General features: G+C 41.5%; 2 protein-coding genes across 2 annotated transcripts in view; both read left to right on the top strand.

Moving 5' to 3' along the window:
- Nucleotides 1–13,925, top strand: part of mpv17 (mitochondrial inner membrane protein MPV17) — a 17,685-nt gene extending 3,760 nt beyond the window's left edge. Inside the window, exons 3-8 of the mRNA XM_037685660.1 lie at nucleotides 1,937–2,052; nucleotides 3,397–3,489; nucleotides 5,066–5,161; nucleotides 10,237–10,269; nucleotides 12,550–12,602; nucleotides 13,219–13,925. Of these exons, the coding sequence (XP_037541588.1) occupies nucleotides 1,937–2,052; nucleotides 3,397–3,489; nucleotides 5,066–5,161; nucleotides 10,237–10,269; nucleotides 12,550–12,602; nucleotides 13,219–13,288 (461 nt within the window). The 3' untranslated portion in view covers nucleotides 13,289–13,925. The remainder of the gene's footprint in view (nucleotides 1–1,936; nucleotides 2,053–3,396; nucleotides 3,490–5,065; nucleotides 5,162–10,236; nucleotides 10,270–12,549; nucleotides 12,603–13,218) is intronic.
- Nucleotides 13,926–16,647: 2,722 nt separating this feature from the next.
- On the top strand, nucleotides 16,648–17,352 carry uts1 (urotensin 1). The gene is made up of 2 exons (XM_037685659.1): nucleotides 16,648–16,695; nucleotides 16,929–17,352. The coding sequence occupies exon 2, from the start codon at nucleotides 16,939–16,941 to the stop codon at nucleotides 17,350–17,352; it is 414 nt and encodes a 137-aa protein (XP_037541587.1). The 5' UTR covers nucleotides 16,648–16,695; nucleotides 16,929–16,938.
- Nucleotides 17,353–17,760: the final 408 nt, after the last annotated feature.

Raw genomic sequence — 17,760 nt, 5'->3', positions numbered from 1 at the left:
ACAGTCTCTGTCCATCTGGTAGATTTGAGGTTATCTGGTTCACTACAAATGTTTGATTAAATGTGCAACAAACAACAACGTGTTTGTTCTTTGGAGTCTTTAAAGTTCAGTCTAGCTCTGGAAACATGACGACTTAAAGTTTTAGCTCGTCTTAATTACGTTTAATTTAGAGTCGTTTAAGTTTCATTGATTAAATGCAGGTTTTCCTTCTGGGGGCCCGGAGATTGTCCAAGGGCCATTTTTGGTTCATGCTTGTGTCACCATGAGAACTAATCTGCAGCACTGAGGATAAACTTACATAATTCATTCAGACGAAGTCCGTTTTTCATTTTAGCTGTTATCAGCCGACACAGATTTAAAGGCCTAGCATTCACTGAAGGAATGCACGTCTTTCATGTCAGTTTTAGATCGTTGAGAAATGACATCTGTAGCTGTTTCGGTCAAACTTTGTAGACGAGATTATCCATAATCTGATGCGAGTTGTGTTATCGAACTACCACACCAAACTTTAGCTCGGTGGGTGTAACGCTGACTAAGTTGTAGCTGTTTTTATGCAGCCGATGCAGACGTCCTTTGTGAGCGGTCGATTCGGACATTCCGAAATGTAGCTGAAGTGAAAGAGCAAGCCTACATTAGCTGACGAAAGCAGAAAGACACATATTTGCTGAATTTGGTTTAAATAAGCAGAAATCAGCTAAAAAAAGGGCTGAAATTAGCAACAAAAAAGTAGCTGAAAAGGCATAAAGAAGCTTAACCTACCAGAAGGAAGTGGAAAGAGCTGAAATGAGCTCCAAAAAATGTGGAATTAGCTGAAAAAGCTAAAATCTGCATAAAACGGCTAAATAGAAGCTGAAATATAGATACTGGTGAAACTAGTAGAAATCAGCTGAAAGGAGCATAATAAGCTGACATTAGCAGAAATAAGTTAATTATGCTTGAAGTAGCAGAAATTACCAAGAAAAACTTTTATTTGATCTGAAAACAGCTGGAATTAGCTAAAAAGCTAGCTGAAAAGGTAGAACAAGCTTAAATTAGCAGAAGAAAGCAGAAAGAACATGCTTGTTGAAAGAAGCAGAAAATTATTTGAAAAGAGCTGAAATTATATTAAAAAACATTCAGAAAAGTAGCTAAAAAATCAGAATGAAGCTTAAATTACCAGAAGGAAGTGGAGAGAGCACATTTTTGCTGAATTAGGCTGAATAAAGTTTTTAAACGAGTGCCAAAAATGTGGAATTAGCTGTAAAAGCTTAAATTAGCATAAAAACAGCTAAATAGTAGCTGAAATAGCAGAAAAAAATGAAACCTGCAGAAACAAGCTGAAAGGAACATAAGCTGAAATTAGCAGAAAGAAGTTAGAAGAAGCACAAAAATGTTGTAGTTGGCAGAAAGAAACTGAAAGGAGCACAAAACAGCTGAAAGTAGCTGAAAAAAGTTTACATTTGCAAAAGGAAGCTGAAAGAAGCCGAAGCAGAACAAAATGTGAAAGGAGCAGTAAAAGGTTGTGAACAGATCTGAAGGAGGTAAAATGAGCTCAGTTCATTTTCTACGAGGACAAAATGTCAGAAGAGGCTAAATATTTAAAAAAAAAGCTAAAGTTGCACAAATGCCTAAAGTCATAGGAGTATGTCCTGAAAGAGCCGAACGTTTTGATTCATGATTTGTTGAAATAGTTTGAAAACCGCGGGGCGAGAATCGTGCTGAAAAACGTACAGAAGAAAAATGGATGACAACAGAGTGAAGGCTTCAGTCTTTAGCTGCCGCAGCTCCGTGCCTTTGATCAACTTTTAACAAGTTCAGCGTGTCGTAAACAAACTCTGCGGCTCAGACGCAACAAACGCTGCACAATCAGTTTCTGCTGCTACGACAACACGACCACGGGGATCACATCCGTGCAGCACCACGCTCCGTGTACTGACAGGTTTCTTTTGTCCTCTAGGGTCTTTGGTGGGTGTCGGTGATGTCATCTCCCAACAGCTGATGGAGAGGAGAGGATTAGCTCATCACAACGTGCGGCGGACAGCCAGGATGATGACTGTAGGGTTCTTCTTCGTGGTAAATTCTGATTTTTCAACTTGCTGCCGTAGAAGCACTCATTCTGAACACGGAAGCTGCAGATTGGAGCGAAAACGTGTTTTTTAATTGGATCAGAAGACAAAGTTTTAATAATTGCAGGCTGAAGTGAGATTAACAGGAAGTGGCGTCTCACTGGGGGTCGGCTTTTACACAACGGTCTCTAGACCAGGGGTCTGCAGCCTTTACGATCAAAAGAGCCGTTTCTGCCCCTTTGTTCACTAAACGAATCGTGTGCGGAGCCACAACACCTGCTGCAGCTGGGATTCTCACCTGGTGGCCCGGACCGCTTCAGGTTTGTTGGAGGGCGCTTTTCTGGACAGTAGGGGGGATTTTATAAAACTAAAAATATCTAATTATTTTTAACACATAGTGATATTTTTACACTCCAAGACAAAATAAAAGACGAGATTTTTGTAAAGAAGGAAAAAATAATATAGTTTTTGCCCAGTTTGTAAAAACTAAAACAATAAACTGAATTCTTATGGGTTTTTTTTTTTAAATGTAGAAAAATTACGTATCCTTGAAGAAATGAAGCGTAAAGTATGTTTTACTCCTTGTAATGTTTCTAATGTTCATATATTTGCAAAATAAATGACAACAGCTAAAACTAGCCCTTTCAGTTGTTGTAACAACCAATAAAATTCAGTTTTGTGTTAGTTTGGGTCGAAACTTGAAAGAGCTGCATGCGGCTCCAGAGGCACGCAGACATTTTACGTTTGTGCGACAGTTTTTATTCTCAAACAGTCCCATGGTCTTCGTAGACATCTTGTACAGGTCTGGTTTTTGTCTGAGGCCGTCTCCAGCCTGTGACACCCACGCAGGCGATAGAAAACCTGTCCGGGCTTAAAAACCGCGCTGACTAATGATCATTAAAAACCGCTCCAAACCTAAGGCAGGGCCCGGGGTGCACAGTGTTCAAGTCATGCACACGCAAATACACGGTGGTTATTACAAATCACATAAGACCTAAAACTAAAACGTCCTGGTTAAAGCGATAAAAACAGGGATTCTTGGAAATGTTTAAAGATGTTTTCTTTTGGGGTGTGCTTTAATGGATCGGGGCTGATTACCTCCACGCTGCGTGCGCGTTGTAGTTCGTCGCACATGTCGGTCACAGGTCAGCCGTCTGAGCAGTGGTTCTGCAGAGGAGAACCTGGACCCGAACGCTCGGAGCTCAGGTCGTCTGCAGCACAAAGTTTCAGTTTTGAGTCTCCGAGAAGCCAGAGAGCCAAGAGACATTCTACTTGAATGTTCTTGACGTGTTTTACGTCCGAGTCCAGATTTATTCACGAATGTAATTTGTTTTGTTTTTGTCCCACAAAGGGTCCGGTAGTCGGCAGCTGGTACAAAGTTTTAGACAGGTTGGTGGTGGGAGGAAGTAAAAGTGCCGCCATGAAGAAAATGTTGGTTGACCAGGTGAGACAAACGTCTAGAGCCTGTTCATGTTCTGTTCTTATTTTGTTTTTCTCTTGCTCTTCTTCTTTTGTCTTCATCTTCTTCTTCCTCAGCTTGAGCCACTCTTCAGTTTTCAGGTTGTCCTTGTTTAAACAGGAAGTGATTTTATAGTTTGACCACTTAAACGGTGAATCACCGGCCAAAGCAGCACATTTACCGTACGGTGTTTTTCTGACTATAAGTGAGCCTGTTAATCTGGTCGTGCTCACTCCCAAGTATTCAACAGAATGTAGTTTTTTTTAGTCAAATTAGTATTTTTTTTGCATTTGAGCTGTAATTGTTTTGAGAAAACTTTGTATTACAACTAGGCCTGTCACGATAACAAATTTAGCTGGGCGATTAATTGTCTCAAATTATTGCAATAAACGATAATATTGTTTGAAATTTGACAATAGTTAGTCATTAATGTCAAATTTAAGAATAAATTTTGGTTATTTTTTGTGTTGTGCCTTTTTTCGACCACCAGATGGCAGCATAAGGCTGTTTGAACAAAGGATGGATAGTGAGGGAGCGAGCAGCGTGCATCTTTAAGACAAATGGGAGGGAGGTCTCTTGACGTGACACGGGCTGTCTCGCTTTATTCGGTTCTCAAAATGGCGGACGCTCGGTGTAGTTTGAGCTCTTTAGCGTAGCATTTTTCACATAAAGCTTTTAATTTAAAAAATCAGTAAACAAGTTCTCCGCTTCTTTTTGCAGAGAAAAACAACTTTTTACACGAAGGCACGAGTTTCAACCGTGAATTTTGGAGCTTCGACAAGATGTTAGCTTAGCTCGTAGCTTAGCTTTTAGCTGCGTTTAACGATCCGAAAACGCAATTTTGGATCGTTAAAATGGATTTTAAAGAGAAAGGGAGGAGTCGGTGAAGAGACCGGAGTTGAGCCTTTTTTCATCCAGTGTCTTCAGTAGAGAGAGACACGAAGAAACGATAAAACCAATAAATGAAAATGAGGTTGATAATTTTCATTTATCATCCGATTCGTTGATTTATTGTTTATCGCGACAGGCCTACTTACAAACAGTATATTTTTCTTCTCAGATGAGTTTTAAACTTTTAATTTGTAGTTTGAGCTGGATTATGACTTAAAAGATTGTTAATCTAATCAATTTAATAAACTATCAAACGTAGATATTTTAGCTTATGTTGTAATAACATTTAAGAGTGATTTTATTTTCAGCTGATTTTGGATTTGGGTTTAATTTGTAGATTATATATTTTTTTTTATTTTTATCTTTTAAGAAAGTGGCAGTTGATATAAAACTTTACTTTTCTTCCTGCTCCTTTTCACTCTTGTATGTAATTACTTAGAGTTTTGTCTGTGGAGTTAAACAATATTTGTTTAACTGAAAAAAAATCAAATAAATGATATAAAATATTCCAACTCTGTTGTTGACAACGACAAACAAACAAAAAAAACAACGTAGAGTTTCATTAAAAGTTTTAAATTCAGTGATTCAAACAGGCTGGAGGTCGTTCACAACATAATTAATAAATGAATAAATCGGCAGGAAGTAGAAACTGTTTTTATTTCCTCTCCAGCTGTGTTTCGCTCCGTGCTTCCTGGGAGCCTTCCTGAGTATTTCTGGCGCTCTGAACGGGCTGACGGTGGAGGAGAACGTCACCAAGCTGAAGAGGGTGAGAGCCTCTTTAAATCAAACTTACCCAAGTTAAACTACCGGACGGGTCAAGATTCTCACCCTCACCTCTGTGCGTACTTTGGTTCTTTTTAAACTGGGATTATAATCTGTGAAACAAAAAACATTTCTTACATTTTCAGAAGAAATTACAAATTAGGGTTAGTGTGAATGCTTATTGCTGAAGAACTGCATAAAGTAGCTAAATACATGCTAAAATGTAGCTGAAAGGAAAATACAAGCCGAAGATAGCAGAGGAAAGCATGAAGTACTCTTACGTGCCGAATTACTGGTATATTTACTGTAAATAAGCAGAAATTAGCAAAATAAATTGGGAAATTAGTTAAAAAAGCTGAAAGTAGCAAAAATAATAGCTGAAAAGTAGCTGAAAAGAAGCTTAAACTACCAGAAGGAAGTGAAAGGAACTGAAATGAGCTAAAACAAATGTGAAATTAGCTTAAAAAGCTAAATTTAGCACGAGCAGCCAAATAGCAGCTGAATTAGCAGAAAAAGCTGAAACTAGCAGAAATAAGTCGAAAGGAAAATAACAAGCTGAAATTAGCAGAAAGAAGTTTAGTAGCCAAAATTACCATGACAAACTTGAAAGCAGCTGAAATTAGCAAAAAAAACAGCTGAAAAGGAGCTAAAAAAGCAAAAAGAAGCTGAAATTACCAGAAGGAAGTGGAGAGAGCACATTTTTGCTGAATTAGGCTGAAAAAAGTTTAAATGAGTGCAAAAATATGGACTTAGCGGAAATCTTAAATTAGTATTAAAACCAACTATATAGTAGCTGAAAAGCTGAAACTAGCTGAAATAAGCTGCAAGGAGCACAACAAGCTGAAATAAGCAGAAAGAAGTTAGAAGAAGCACAAAAGGGTTGTATTTAGCAGAAATAATCTGAAAGAAGTACAAAACAGCCGAGATTAGCTGAAAGTAGCTGAACAATGGTTTAAATTTGCACAAAAAAGCTGAAAGAAGCTGAACCAGAACAAAATGTGAAAGTTGCAGTAAAATGTTGTAAACACATCTAAAGATTTGAAGAACGTAAAATGAGCGCAGTTCATTTTCTACGAGGACAAAATGTCAGAAAAGGCTAAATATTCCAAAAAGCTAAAGCTGCACCAACACCAAAAGTCACAGCAGGATTGTCCTGAAACAGCCGAACGTTTTGATTCATGATTTGTTGAAACATCACCAAAAATGTGGAACGAGTAAAGACAAATGGATCCCAGAGTGAACGCTTCATAAACATTCACACAATAAACGGAGCATTCACTTCCTCTCAGACCACATTTGTCTTTGACGAACACAAAACATTGCATATTGTGGTCACTGCGTGGCGGTTCAGTAAAATATCTTTATTTAGGTTTTGTGTTTTGGTTTATTGTTGCTCATTTCTAATGATGATGTCATCTTAAAGCATTAAAACTAGACTTGAAGATGACGCAAACTGTTCAGAGAGCAGGAAGTCCAGTGTACACACTGCTCAGGTAGGTGAAGGTGCACAGAGAGGAAGGTGGGTAAACCATCCGACCTCCAACACACACCTCATTACTAAAACTATTTCCTGTGAGGAAGGAAGGGACGAGCAAGAGGGGCAGCGACGGCAAACAGTGTGTGTGTGTGTGTGTGTGTGTGTGTGTGTGTGTGTGTTGGAGCAAACTGTCGTGTTGTGCCAACTGCTCAAACGTCCGTCAGGGCTGTGCTTACCCAACGATCACCATCAATTATTTACCAAAGGAGAGGCGCGGCCTGAAAGGCCACCGTGCTAAATGTCACAACAGACAGAATATAAATGACAAATGTGCTCATTACAACGAGGCGCGGCGCCGATGGAATGTGGTGGTGGTGGTGGTGTTGGGGGGGGGGGGGATTAATGCAGCGGCTGCTCCAAAACTTCAGTCCTGACAGAGTTTATGTTGAAACTTTTCTCAGTGGCATGTTTTGGTTTTTACCGCCTGCTGTTGAAGTTTTTTTGCTCGTGTGTCTGATGGTTTTATTTTTTAAGGGAACAACCCAAACCCACCTGACCCTGTGTGAAAAGGTGTTTACTCCTAAACATAACATCTGCTGGTGCCACCCTGGGCGGCAACAACCGCAGGCGAGCGTTTGTGACCACGAGTCGTTCTCGTGGCCGTGGAGGACTTTAGCTGTTCTGACTCCAATTATCGCCCTGCTGCAGGACCAAAGTGAGCTTGAGGTCTGGACATTCTTCTTCAAGATTTTTTGTTCTTTTGTTCATGGTTCCATCAATCACAGCGAATCATGAAGGTCTCAAGTATCAAAGCCACCCCAGACCATCACACTACCACCGCCATGTTTGAATGTGGGTATGATCTTTTTCTGAAATGCAGGTGTAAGGAGAAGCATGCCTTTCGTCTCATCAGTACAAAAAATATAATCCCCAAACGAGATCATCAAGATGTTTTTTGGTGAACTGGGTCTTTGGGTTCTTTTTGTTCAGCAGTGGTTTGGACCGTGGAACCATCCCACGGAGGACATTATACCCTTTGTCTTTTTAACTGTTGACTCATGAACACTGACTCACTTTAGCTGTTATGGTTTCATTGGGTCCTCCTGGATTAGCTGTCAATGCTTCCCACTCCTGAGAAGGTTCTCCACTGTTACATGTCTTCATTTGAAGATGAGGCTCTTTTTGAGGGATTTCTTGATTCTACAGAGCTGACTGGGCTGGTCCAACTTGGATGGATGGGTGGATGGATGGATGAATAATGTATGGAAGGATAAACGATTGATGGACAGATGGATAAATGGTGGATGGCTGGATGGATGGATAAATGATGGATGGATAAATGATGGATGGATAAATGGATAAATTATGGATGGTGGATGGATGGATGTCTGGATGGATAAATGATGGATGTCTGGATGGATAAATGATGGATGTCTGGATGGATAAATGATGGATGCTACCATGGATGGATGCACCGTATCCATGGATGGATGCACCGTACTAGTGTGATGATGTAATTAATATGTGGACAACTTGTTACTGTCAGCCGGAGCTCTGGTTGGATGAAGTTAAATTAAAATGTTCTCGGCTCTGGTTCTAAACGGTCTGTTGATATTTTGCTCCCAACAGCAACAAGCAGCTTTGAAATCTTTAAATTTTGTGGAAACGTCTCTTCTTGTTTTTTCCCCTGAAGATTTTGACGTCCGGTGTGAAAGTAGCTTGTTTGTCCATAATTAGAAAAGTGTTTCCTCCTAAAAACAACCGGACCTGGAACATTGGCTCGTTTTACAAGTCCAGACGTACTGAGGTGACCTTTACGTAGATGACAGAGAACTTTACTTTGGGAACGTGTGTGTTTGCGTGTGTGCGCACACGCGTGCCTGTGAGAACACGCTCCTTTAATATTTGCTGTGGGGTTTTAAAGTCCTCCATTTTCTTTTTTAATTTAAGTTCAAGTTAGACCTCAGACGTTTTAACTTTTGATATTTTTGAGTCTGTTAGTAACTCCTTCATCTGTTTACCTCAGTATAAACTCATCACAGCTGATAGTGATGTGTTGAGTTCTGTTGAAGAGTTCTGAACAAAATATCTTACCTGCTGTAGACGAACTTTAAGGACAAAAGTATTTGTCCAAACCTGATCGTCATAAATAGTTCGTCTCCCATTTTCAACTCCAACATCTTCTATTCATTTTAGAAAAGTTTCCACCGGAGTTCAGAGGGTTTCTGTATGAATCTGCCCATTCCTTCTGGAGAACGTTTGTCAGGCACTATGGTCCAGTTCATCCTGAAGGTCTTTGAAGGGGTTGAGGTCAGGGTTCTGTTCGGGACAGTCAAGTTCTTCCTCTCCAAACTCATTAAATCTCGTCTTCATGGTCCTAACTGTGTGCACTCGGGCACGGTCATGTTGGAGTCAAATAAGAGACTTCTACAAAGTGTTGCCTCCAAGTTGGACGCATTCATCCAAAAAGAAATGTCTTGGTATGCTGAAGAAGATGCAAGACATCTGTTCTTGCTCACAAGGTTGTGAGACGTTCTTTTTCACGTGGACCTCCCTCTGCAGCACACGCAGCGACGGCACGGTTAACAGACTGATGTTTATTTTTAGTTGATGAAGTTGTGAACTGAGAAGTTCCAGTTTTCAAATTTGGGCCGAAGAGACCGTCAGTTTCCTGCAGACGGTGCATAAAAATGAGCAAACATGGGGACGCGTCTCTTCGCTGGCCGGCCTATCCTGAACAGCCATGGATCCTGTCCACACGGTCTCCTCCGTGCACAAATATTATGTTCTCTCCTTCCGCAAGTTCTTCGCCATTCCACCATCTTTATAAATTTAGCAGGGACGGTTGTAAAGATGGCTGAACCTCGGCCAGCAGCTCCTCAGCAGAGCAGTTCTGACCAATCGCCCTGCAAGAACAAAAGAAAGGTTCTTTCAAAGCCTCAAAATCAACTGTAACAATGAGAACGGAGTTCTCAGCGTCTTCATCGACGATAGGATGGTCCATCGCTGGAGATCAGGACCAAACCCAACTGGAACTCCTCAACTCAACCATGAACCAGTGTCCAAATGTCAAACAGTGTTTTGCCCTTTGAGCAGTCTTAGTTTGGAGAAATGGTTTAGTTCTGACCGAAACTAACAGCCAGTCCAAACGGGCCAGTATGAAAGTGGATTTCTGCTGTCTCAAGACACCCATAGCAGTTCATACGAAAGCTGTTTTTCTGTCACCAGTAGACTTCGGGCATGTTCAGAGACGTGTTTTAGCTCCGCAGACGGAAGAATCTGGATTTCAGTGACTCTGAGGTTTTACCAGAGCTCCTGTCTCCACAGCTGAACGGTTTCATTTCGATGCTTTCTTTTTACCTCCCACGAAGCGACAGTGAAGGAGTTTTCCTCGGGAACCAACCTGGAGTTTCATGAATGAATGTGTGTCTGCAGTGATTGTTGGTGTGCAGCAGCGACTCTGAACAACTAAAACTGATTCGGGGAAACAAAGGTTCATATCTGAGCGCTGCTGAATTGATACAAGATATTTTGAAGGTAAAGCGTGGAAGGTTCTGAAAGATCAGTCAGTTGTTCTTAGTTACTTTTCTTTGTTTCCACAGGACTACACAGATGCTCTGATTTCTAACTACTACGTAAGTATTTCCTGTAAGACTCTCCTTATAAAGATTAATACATATTTTGACAATATGGTTATTAATTATGGTGTAGACAAATTAAAAACTAATTAAAAACTTTTTAAATAGTATTGAAAACATTTCTCCCCTGACAGTAAGCCTAAATTTATCTGTTCAGACGATGTTTTATTAGATTATTCCATCGTCTTCATCAACTGAAGTTTCAGACGTTTGTCAGAAACTTCTAAAAAAAAAAAGATGAGGGTCAAGAAAACTTGGCAACAGAAGTTGTCCAGAATAAATAAAAAGTGTAGGATTTGGACCTGTTGCCTCTGGCAGGAGTGGTGGCGCAGAGGTTAGAGAAAGCAAATCTGTGATCAGAAGGTTGCCGGTTCAACTCCCTGGACCGACATCAAAATGTGGGTGGGAAAGGTGAAGCGCCCACACCCTCGTTTGCCCCACTCTGAGCCCTTGAGCAAGGCCCTTAACCCCCACCATCCTCTCCCCATGGGTGCCCTAGATGCAGCTCTCTGCTCCACACAGAGGGCTGTGGTAGCTCGGTGATCTGTGGTTGCGTCAGGAAGGACGTCCAGCATAAAATCAATTGCCAAGTCATCGTGTGAGTTACAGTGGGGCAAACAAGTATTTAGTCAGCCACTGATTGTGCAAGTTCTCCTACTTAGAAAGATGAGATTTGCGATAGATGAAGCTTTTTCCTTAGTTTACCAATGTCCCAGGAGAAATTTGATAGTCTGCCCGCATCCAAGACCAAATGGGGGAGTCAGATTCAGATAAGTCACAATTGTTGATTTTCTTCAGTCAGACTGTTTTTCTTGTCAGCCTCGAGTCCTGCTGGTACTTTCCAGATCCAAAATGGCCAGATTTATGGGCATTCCACTGATCCATGCTATGAGCCTTCTTCAAGGTCGACCCCAACATGCTGGCGGTCCCAGAAGCCGCAGGTGGCCTGTGATTCTCACAAATCACTTCCATCTTACAGTTTAGCTCGTAAATCAACTGATTTTGAGTTCTCATAGCACGAACCAAACCTTCACACAGACTCTGAAGTTTTGTCATGGCCGAAACTGCTGCCGGTGTCTTCTTCAAAAGTTGATAACACAGGGACACGCCAATGCCAAAAAGTAGAAGCCCTGCTATCATGAGTCCAATTACATAAACGTCTTCAGCGTCTTCCTGAGGCATAACTGAAAGACACATCAGCTGCCAAACCACACGGATCCCTGATGTACCCTGCAGCGTGAGTCTCAGCAGGACATGAGGGCTCGCCAGGACCCTGTCGTTTTGTTGAAAAGATTTTGTTGATTGCATTGAAGGTCCAGCTCACCAGATCCATAATATTATTTTTCGTTGGGAAGATGTGTACCAGGAGCTCCGAGACATAGACAGAGAGCAAAAGCAGGAGGAAGAGAACGGGGAGGGAGAGGAAAAGACATCCGTCTGAGCAAGAGCAGAAAAAAAATTCTTGTGTCAATGAGTCCATGTTCTACAGTGTACATGCACCCTTACTGATTGGCTGCTTTTTACTGTCTGATGTTAATATAAATAATTATTAGGATTGGTCGCTGTATGCACATATGTGGCTACACACAGTGGTTCCCAACCCTGGACCTTGAGGAACACCATCTTGCATGGTTTAGTTGCTTCTCTGCTCCAACACACCTGATTTGAATGAACAGGTGATTATCGGGCTTCTGCAGAACTTGAAGAAATTAAATCATTGAATCAGGTGCGTTGGAGCAGGAAACAACTGAAACATGCAGGATGGTGTTCCTCAGGGACCAGGATTGGGAACCACTGTACTTCCTGTCATCTGAGTCCAACTCTGCTCACCATCTAAGCTACTGAGACTGAAATATCTCCTGGAATTTCAGGATTTACTTACGGAAAACTCAAGGAAGTTTGTTTACATGAAATGTTGGGAACCCTGAATTAGTGAGCCTGAATGAATGTGTGAAAAAGTTTATTTTTTTTGGTTTGTTTCATTTTTGTTTAAAACTAATTATAGGAGGTGAATCATAAAAAAAACAACTAAAATTCTTTTTACACGTAGTCTTTTTGTAAAGAGTTGCAAGTGATTCTCTTCAGATTAATTCAGTGGAAATTGCCTATATGTGTGAATTAAACGTAAAACATGAAATTTCATTCTGTTTATTTATAAAGTGCTGATTCACAACAAGTGTCTCAGAGCTCAATAAAAACTATTCAGATACATTATAAAATGCTGATCAGTAAAGTTCTCTAACTCGCAGTGTTTTGAATGTCGTCTGTGCTTTTCAGCTGTGGCCTCCGGTCCAAATTGCCAACTTCTACTTCATTCCTCTGCACCACAGGTGAGGCATTTACGGCTCAATTTAAAGAGAATGATGTGCAAAATAAAGAAAATGTATTTATTTTTTAAGCTACGTTACGTCTGACTCATTCAGGCATGAAAGACTTTTAAATTTAAGGGATGAACCAGTGTTACAGGCAACTCGGCAAATACCCAACTTTAAAATAAATCTCTACCAGCAACTTTGATTCAATTTATTTAACGGCAACATCAAAGATAACACCTTGACAGACAGAAAATATTATTTTAGCACCGAGTTATTAGCTAACTTTTTCTACAGCAGCTCAACTAAAGTTGAGTCTCCGACCCTGTTTCAGGTCTTGAAAAGAGAATTTCAGATACTTTTTGTCCCTCACTTTTATTTTTAAACCCACTGCATGTTCAGCTGTCATGGACCGGACACAGAGTGGGATAAAAAGCAGCTGAAGTCCAAAGAAACTTTTAAAATTCCTTCAGAAAGAAAACGGTTTGTAATACGACTTTGGCTGCTTGGGAGCAGAGTGTAAAGAAAGAAGCAGCTTAAAACTTCTGCACATTTCTGCACAAAGCAGATCTTTGTTTGTGAGCTTCGTCTTCCTCTCAGTGTGAAACTCGTCACATCTCGCTCCCCCCTGCAGGCTGGCCGTGGTCCAGATCGTCGCCGTCGCCTGGAACTCCTACCTGACCTGGAAAGCCAATAAGATGTGAGGAAGACTCACGAGTCCAGCCTGCGTCGTTGTTGCCGAGGATGAAGATGATGATGATCCTCCACTCATTTGTACTGCAGACTGGCGGAGTGTGTCTGTTGTGCTCGACTTGAGTCTTCTGGTATTTCCAACGTGTAAAGCTGTGACTGAGTCACATTTAAAGGTCGGGGAAAGTGCTCGTACTCCGAATGACAAATTCTCACTTGAAAGTCAAAGTTGCGTTTGCAGAAACGTCTGAGCGTCGGTTATTTATGGAAACGGGATTTGGCCGAGGCTCCGGCACATTAACACCTACTGGTTGATGAGGGAATGTTTCCCCTCGTTGCTTCATTAAGCTCTTCTGCTGATGTGGTTTTGATTAGCACGTTCGTTTTACTGGACTCCGCTCCTCCTGACTCATGTTTGCACTTTGTGAAACTTCTTAACATCTTTTCATAACAATTAGGGAACAAATCTGAAACTTTTGGAAAAAAAAGTTTGATACTTTTTGTTGAAGCTTCAGTGACTAAAATGCCAAACAGAGCATGGACTATAAAGAAAAAGTATTTTGTATTCTTGATGCTAAATTAGGCAGTGGTTCCCAGCCCTGGTCCCTGAGGAACACCATCCTGCATGTTTTAGTTGTTCCTCTTCTCCAACACACCTGATCTGAATGAAAGGGTGATAACTTTAGGAAGTAATTAAACCACTGAATCAGGTGTGTTGAAGCAGAGAAACCACTAAAGCATGCAGGATGGTGTTCCTCAAGGACCAGGGTTGGGAACCATTGAAATAAGGCATAAAATCAATCTGGAAATATCTTGTCTCATTCTGCCACAAATGGTGGGCAATAATGTATTTGTGTACCTGATTTTTATTGCCTTTTCTGCCATAATCATCTATTTTGTCATGTTCATCTTTAATTAAAGTGATGGAACATGGTTTTTGGGTTAGATTTAGTTCTAAGGCTGGTGTGTCCAACTTTAGTCCACAAGAGTCACCATCCAGCATGTTTGTTTCTCCAGCACTCCAGATTCAATGGTTGAATTACCTCTTTATGTCCTGCAGAAACATGTTAATCACTTATTGATTCAAATCAGGTGTAGGAGCAGAGGAACATTTAAAACGTGCAGGATACTGGCCCTTGAGGACCAGGATTTTCCACCTGTAGTCTAAACAGTCATGTATGGTGAAGGTCTCATTAGTACTGACCGCAGCTGTGCTTTTTTTTTTCTTTGCAGAAAGTAAAGATTTCAGACAAACAATGAATTTCACTGAGGACAACAAAGATAACGTTACTAACTCTGATATATTTTACCTCTACGTTAGATTTATTGTTCTGGATAAAGTTTTACAACTAAGGCAATAACCTATGCTAGGTTATCTAAACGTTAGCTTGCTAACTTGAGAGGTACGTAGCTAATGAGAAGTGGGTTGGAGGGTTGAAGAGAATCTATTATTGTTGATTTATTTAGTTAACATATAAGTTAAAATAAACTTACCATGCCCTGTTCAGGAAAACACGCTACACAGTATTGCTCGCTGCCTCGGCTGTGCTGAAAGTGAAAACTTAAAGCAGCAATGACTTGAAAGTAGTCTGCATGCGCCCTCTGCTGGAAACGTTGTACAATTACACATTTTGCTAGTCAGGACACGGCATGTTCCCAGTGTTCATATCGGCGCATAATGGGACAATTATCACCAATACCGATATGTCCCTAAACATCTGTATCAGCCTAAAATATCGTCTCTACGATACATCAGTCAGGCTCTAACCCCTAATGCACACTGAACGTTAACTGAACACGGGAGATCCTTTTCATAAACTCCACATTACTTTAAGAAATGTTAGTTTCTGTTGTTCAATTTCTAAAGAAAAGAAATGGGTTTATTTTTTGGCCCTGTTGGTTGTTGGCCTCTTGTTTTCGATTCATTTTGACACAAACATGTGGACTCCGTTTTCTGTTTTTATTCCAGACCAGACTGATGAGTAAAAACTGTTGTAGTTTGCTGTTAAAGCTGCTGCTGAACGTCCACCGTTTATCCTCCGTGGTCCAAAAAGCTGCTCATTCTTTCCCTCTGAATCAGTTTTCTCAACACTTTGAAAACATAAAGAGCATCTCGGCTGTTTAAAACTAAACATTTCAGGAGTCAGAGGAATGTTTGACCTCGCCAACCTTCACAGGAAACTGTGCTGTGTGTTTTTGGAGGCTGCTGAGCCGGTGCTGGCTTCAGCTCAACAAACCCTGCGAGCAGAAAGCATCTGACGAATTTGTTGAAAGTCTTCCAAATAGCCTCTTTTACCCCCTCCTAGCTAGTAGCATCCCATTCTGCATTTTAACAGAAGGTAAAGTTTGAAACATTTGAACGCATCTCCTGTTGGATCACTACGAGCCAAAGAGGCTCGTTAAAACTCAGAACCATTTTTTTTTTATGTTAAACTCAATTAGCCATGAAGATTACTGAGGGTGGAAATGTTTTTCAGGTGACTTGTGTACTATTTGTGTGTAATTTAATGTACTTTTACAGTACAATAACTTGGTCTTTTTGTAAACATGTTTGTTTTATCTGAATGTGGGTTAATTTTTTATTGTCTAATTCAGTGATGCCCAAACATTTCATCTTCTCTGAAACAATAGTTGAGTCTTATGACCACAACAAATATCAGCTTAACTTATAAAAAACACGAGGACAATGTCCCAAACTGACTCACAGTTTATGACTAATGTATTTTTGCTTTTTATATTTAAAAATGTCGACGAGTCATTTTTATGTTTAATCTGGTTTGTGGAGATCACCTGAGGACCCTCACTTGATGTTTCATGGCCCACAGTGGAGTCCGGACTCGTTCAGACCTCTGGATGTCAGAACCAGCACCATGGACAGCTCCACTGGTTCTTTTTGAGCAAGTCTTGTTTAGTTTAAATGAATAAACTCAGGTCCTCTAAAACCCCCTTCTTTGATTTTTTTTTTTTCAACTTCTAAAAGTCAAATCTCATTTTAATGCAGTAAAAGTTCAAAGTAAACAGAGATTTGGACAATATTCTCTATTTGTTGTTTTTTAACTTCAGTTTGCAGGAATCAGGTTTATAATAAAACTGTCATTTGGCACCAAACCCACAAACTGAGCCCATAAAGAATCTCCTGTCGTCACTGGTTCTGGTCCCATTTATGATCCAAAGAGGACGGAAACTAATAAAAGTAGCTCCTAATGTTCTGGGTCCACGGCGGAGCCTCCAGCTGCGCAGGAGACGCAGCGCTGCGTCTCCTCACTTGTCCAGGTTCCGAAGTGGTTTTCTGTCTTGGCGCTGACGTCAGAAGGAGCCTGCTGGACTATAAAACCGTCCGGACCTCCGCAGGAGAGTCTCACAGGACCTCAGACCCAGAACTGAAACCGTCAGAGTTCTGCTGCAGCATCTACTGAACAAAGTGAGTAGCTGCAGGTGGAGCAGACATGACGTTTTTAGTTGTTTTCAATAAACTAACGCAGTTTTGAGCTCTTATTTTATTTATGTCATCTAATATTGGCTATTTTTGTAATAAAAAAAGAGAAAAAAGTTGTTTGATTATTGTAGGATAAGAACTTTTTTTTTGATCTCGCATTATTATTGGTTGACTTTAACTCCAACCAAACGTCCAGGACTGACGACTGTCTCCTTTAGTTTTCAGGACATGAAGCCTGTCCCCCTCCTCCTGCTCCTGTCCTCCGTCCTCCTGTCCTCGCACCTCCGCCCCACCGCCGGCAGACCGCGCTTCTTCCCGGACGCCAGCGGCCGCCTCCACGCGCAGCGCCTGGACGATGCGCTCCTGGAGGCGGCTGCTGCGGACGGCGCCGCCGCGTCGGACCTCCTGGGAGACCACGTCCTGAGGTTCCTCCAGAGGAGAGACCCGGACCGCCTCCACCTGGAGGAGAGCGTGGAGGAGGCGCTGAGGACCGCCGAGCAGCTGAAGCGCAGCGAGGAACCGCCGCTCTCCATCGACCTGACTTTCCACCTGCTGAGGAATATGATCCAGATGGCCAAGATGGAGAGCCAGCGCGAGCAGGCTCAGCTCAACCGTAAGGTGCTCGACGAGGTGGGGAAGTAAGTCCCTGCTTTCAGGGGGATTCAACCCCTCTGGGTTTCAGTTCGTGCGCCTGCCTTTTACGCACACATGGTGCCATTTTACGCATCACTTTAGCCGCAAGTGTCGTGTTTTTGTGTTCTAAAGAAGACATTATAGGGAAGTGAGGAGTGAAAAAAATACTTATGGACACCTTCATTTTCACCCGCTGGCCTCCCCCTTCAAACCGACCCCCCATCCTTGGACTTGTGGACTCGCAGGGAAGCGTTCCAACTTCCCGTTTTCACTTTATTGCGTTTCACTCTGTTCTCATCACGTGTGCCTGAAGCGAGTTTACAGGTTGATGTGAGCGGGTTGTCAGTGGATTCATCAGGCTGCAGAAAACTATCCCTGAATAAGATAAAAACGGGTCAGGGTTAAAGTCTGCTACAC

This window comes from Nematolebias whitei, chromosome 12, assembly GCF_014905685.2.
Source record: "Nematolebias whitei isolate Nwh7 chromosome 12, NemWhi1, whole genome shotgun sequence".
NCBI classification, from domain to species: Eukaryota; Metazoa; Chordata; class Actinopteri; order Cyprinodontiformes; family Rivulidae; genus Nematolebias; species Nematolebias whitei.
This window is presented reverse-complemented; position numbering and strand designations above follow the sequence as displayed.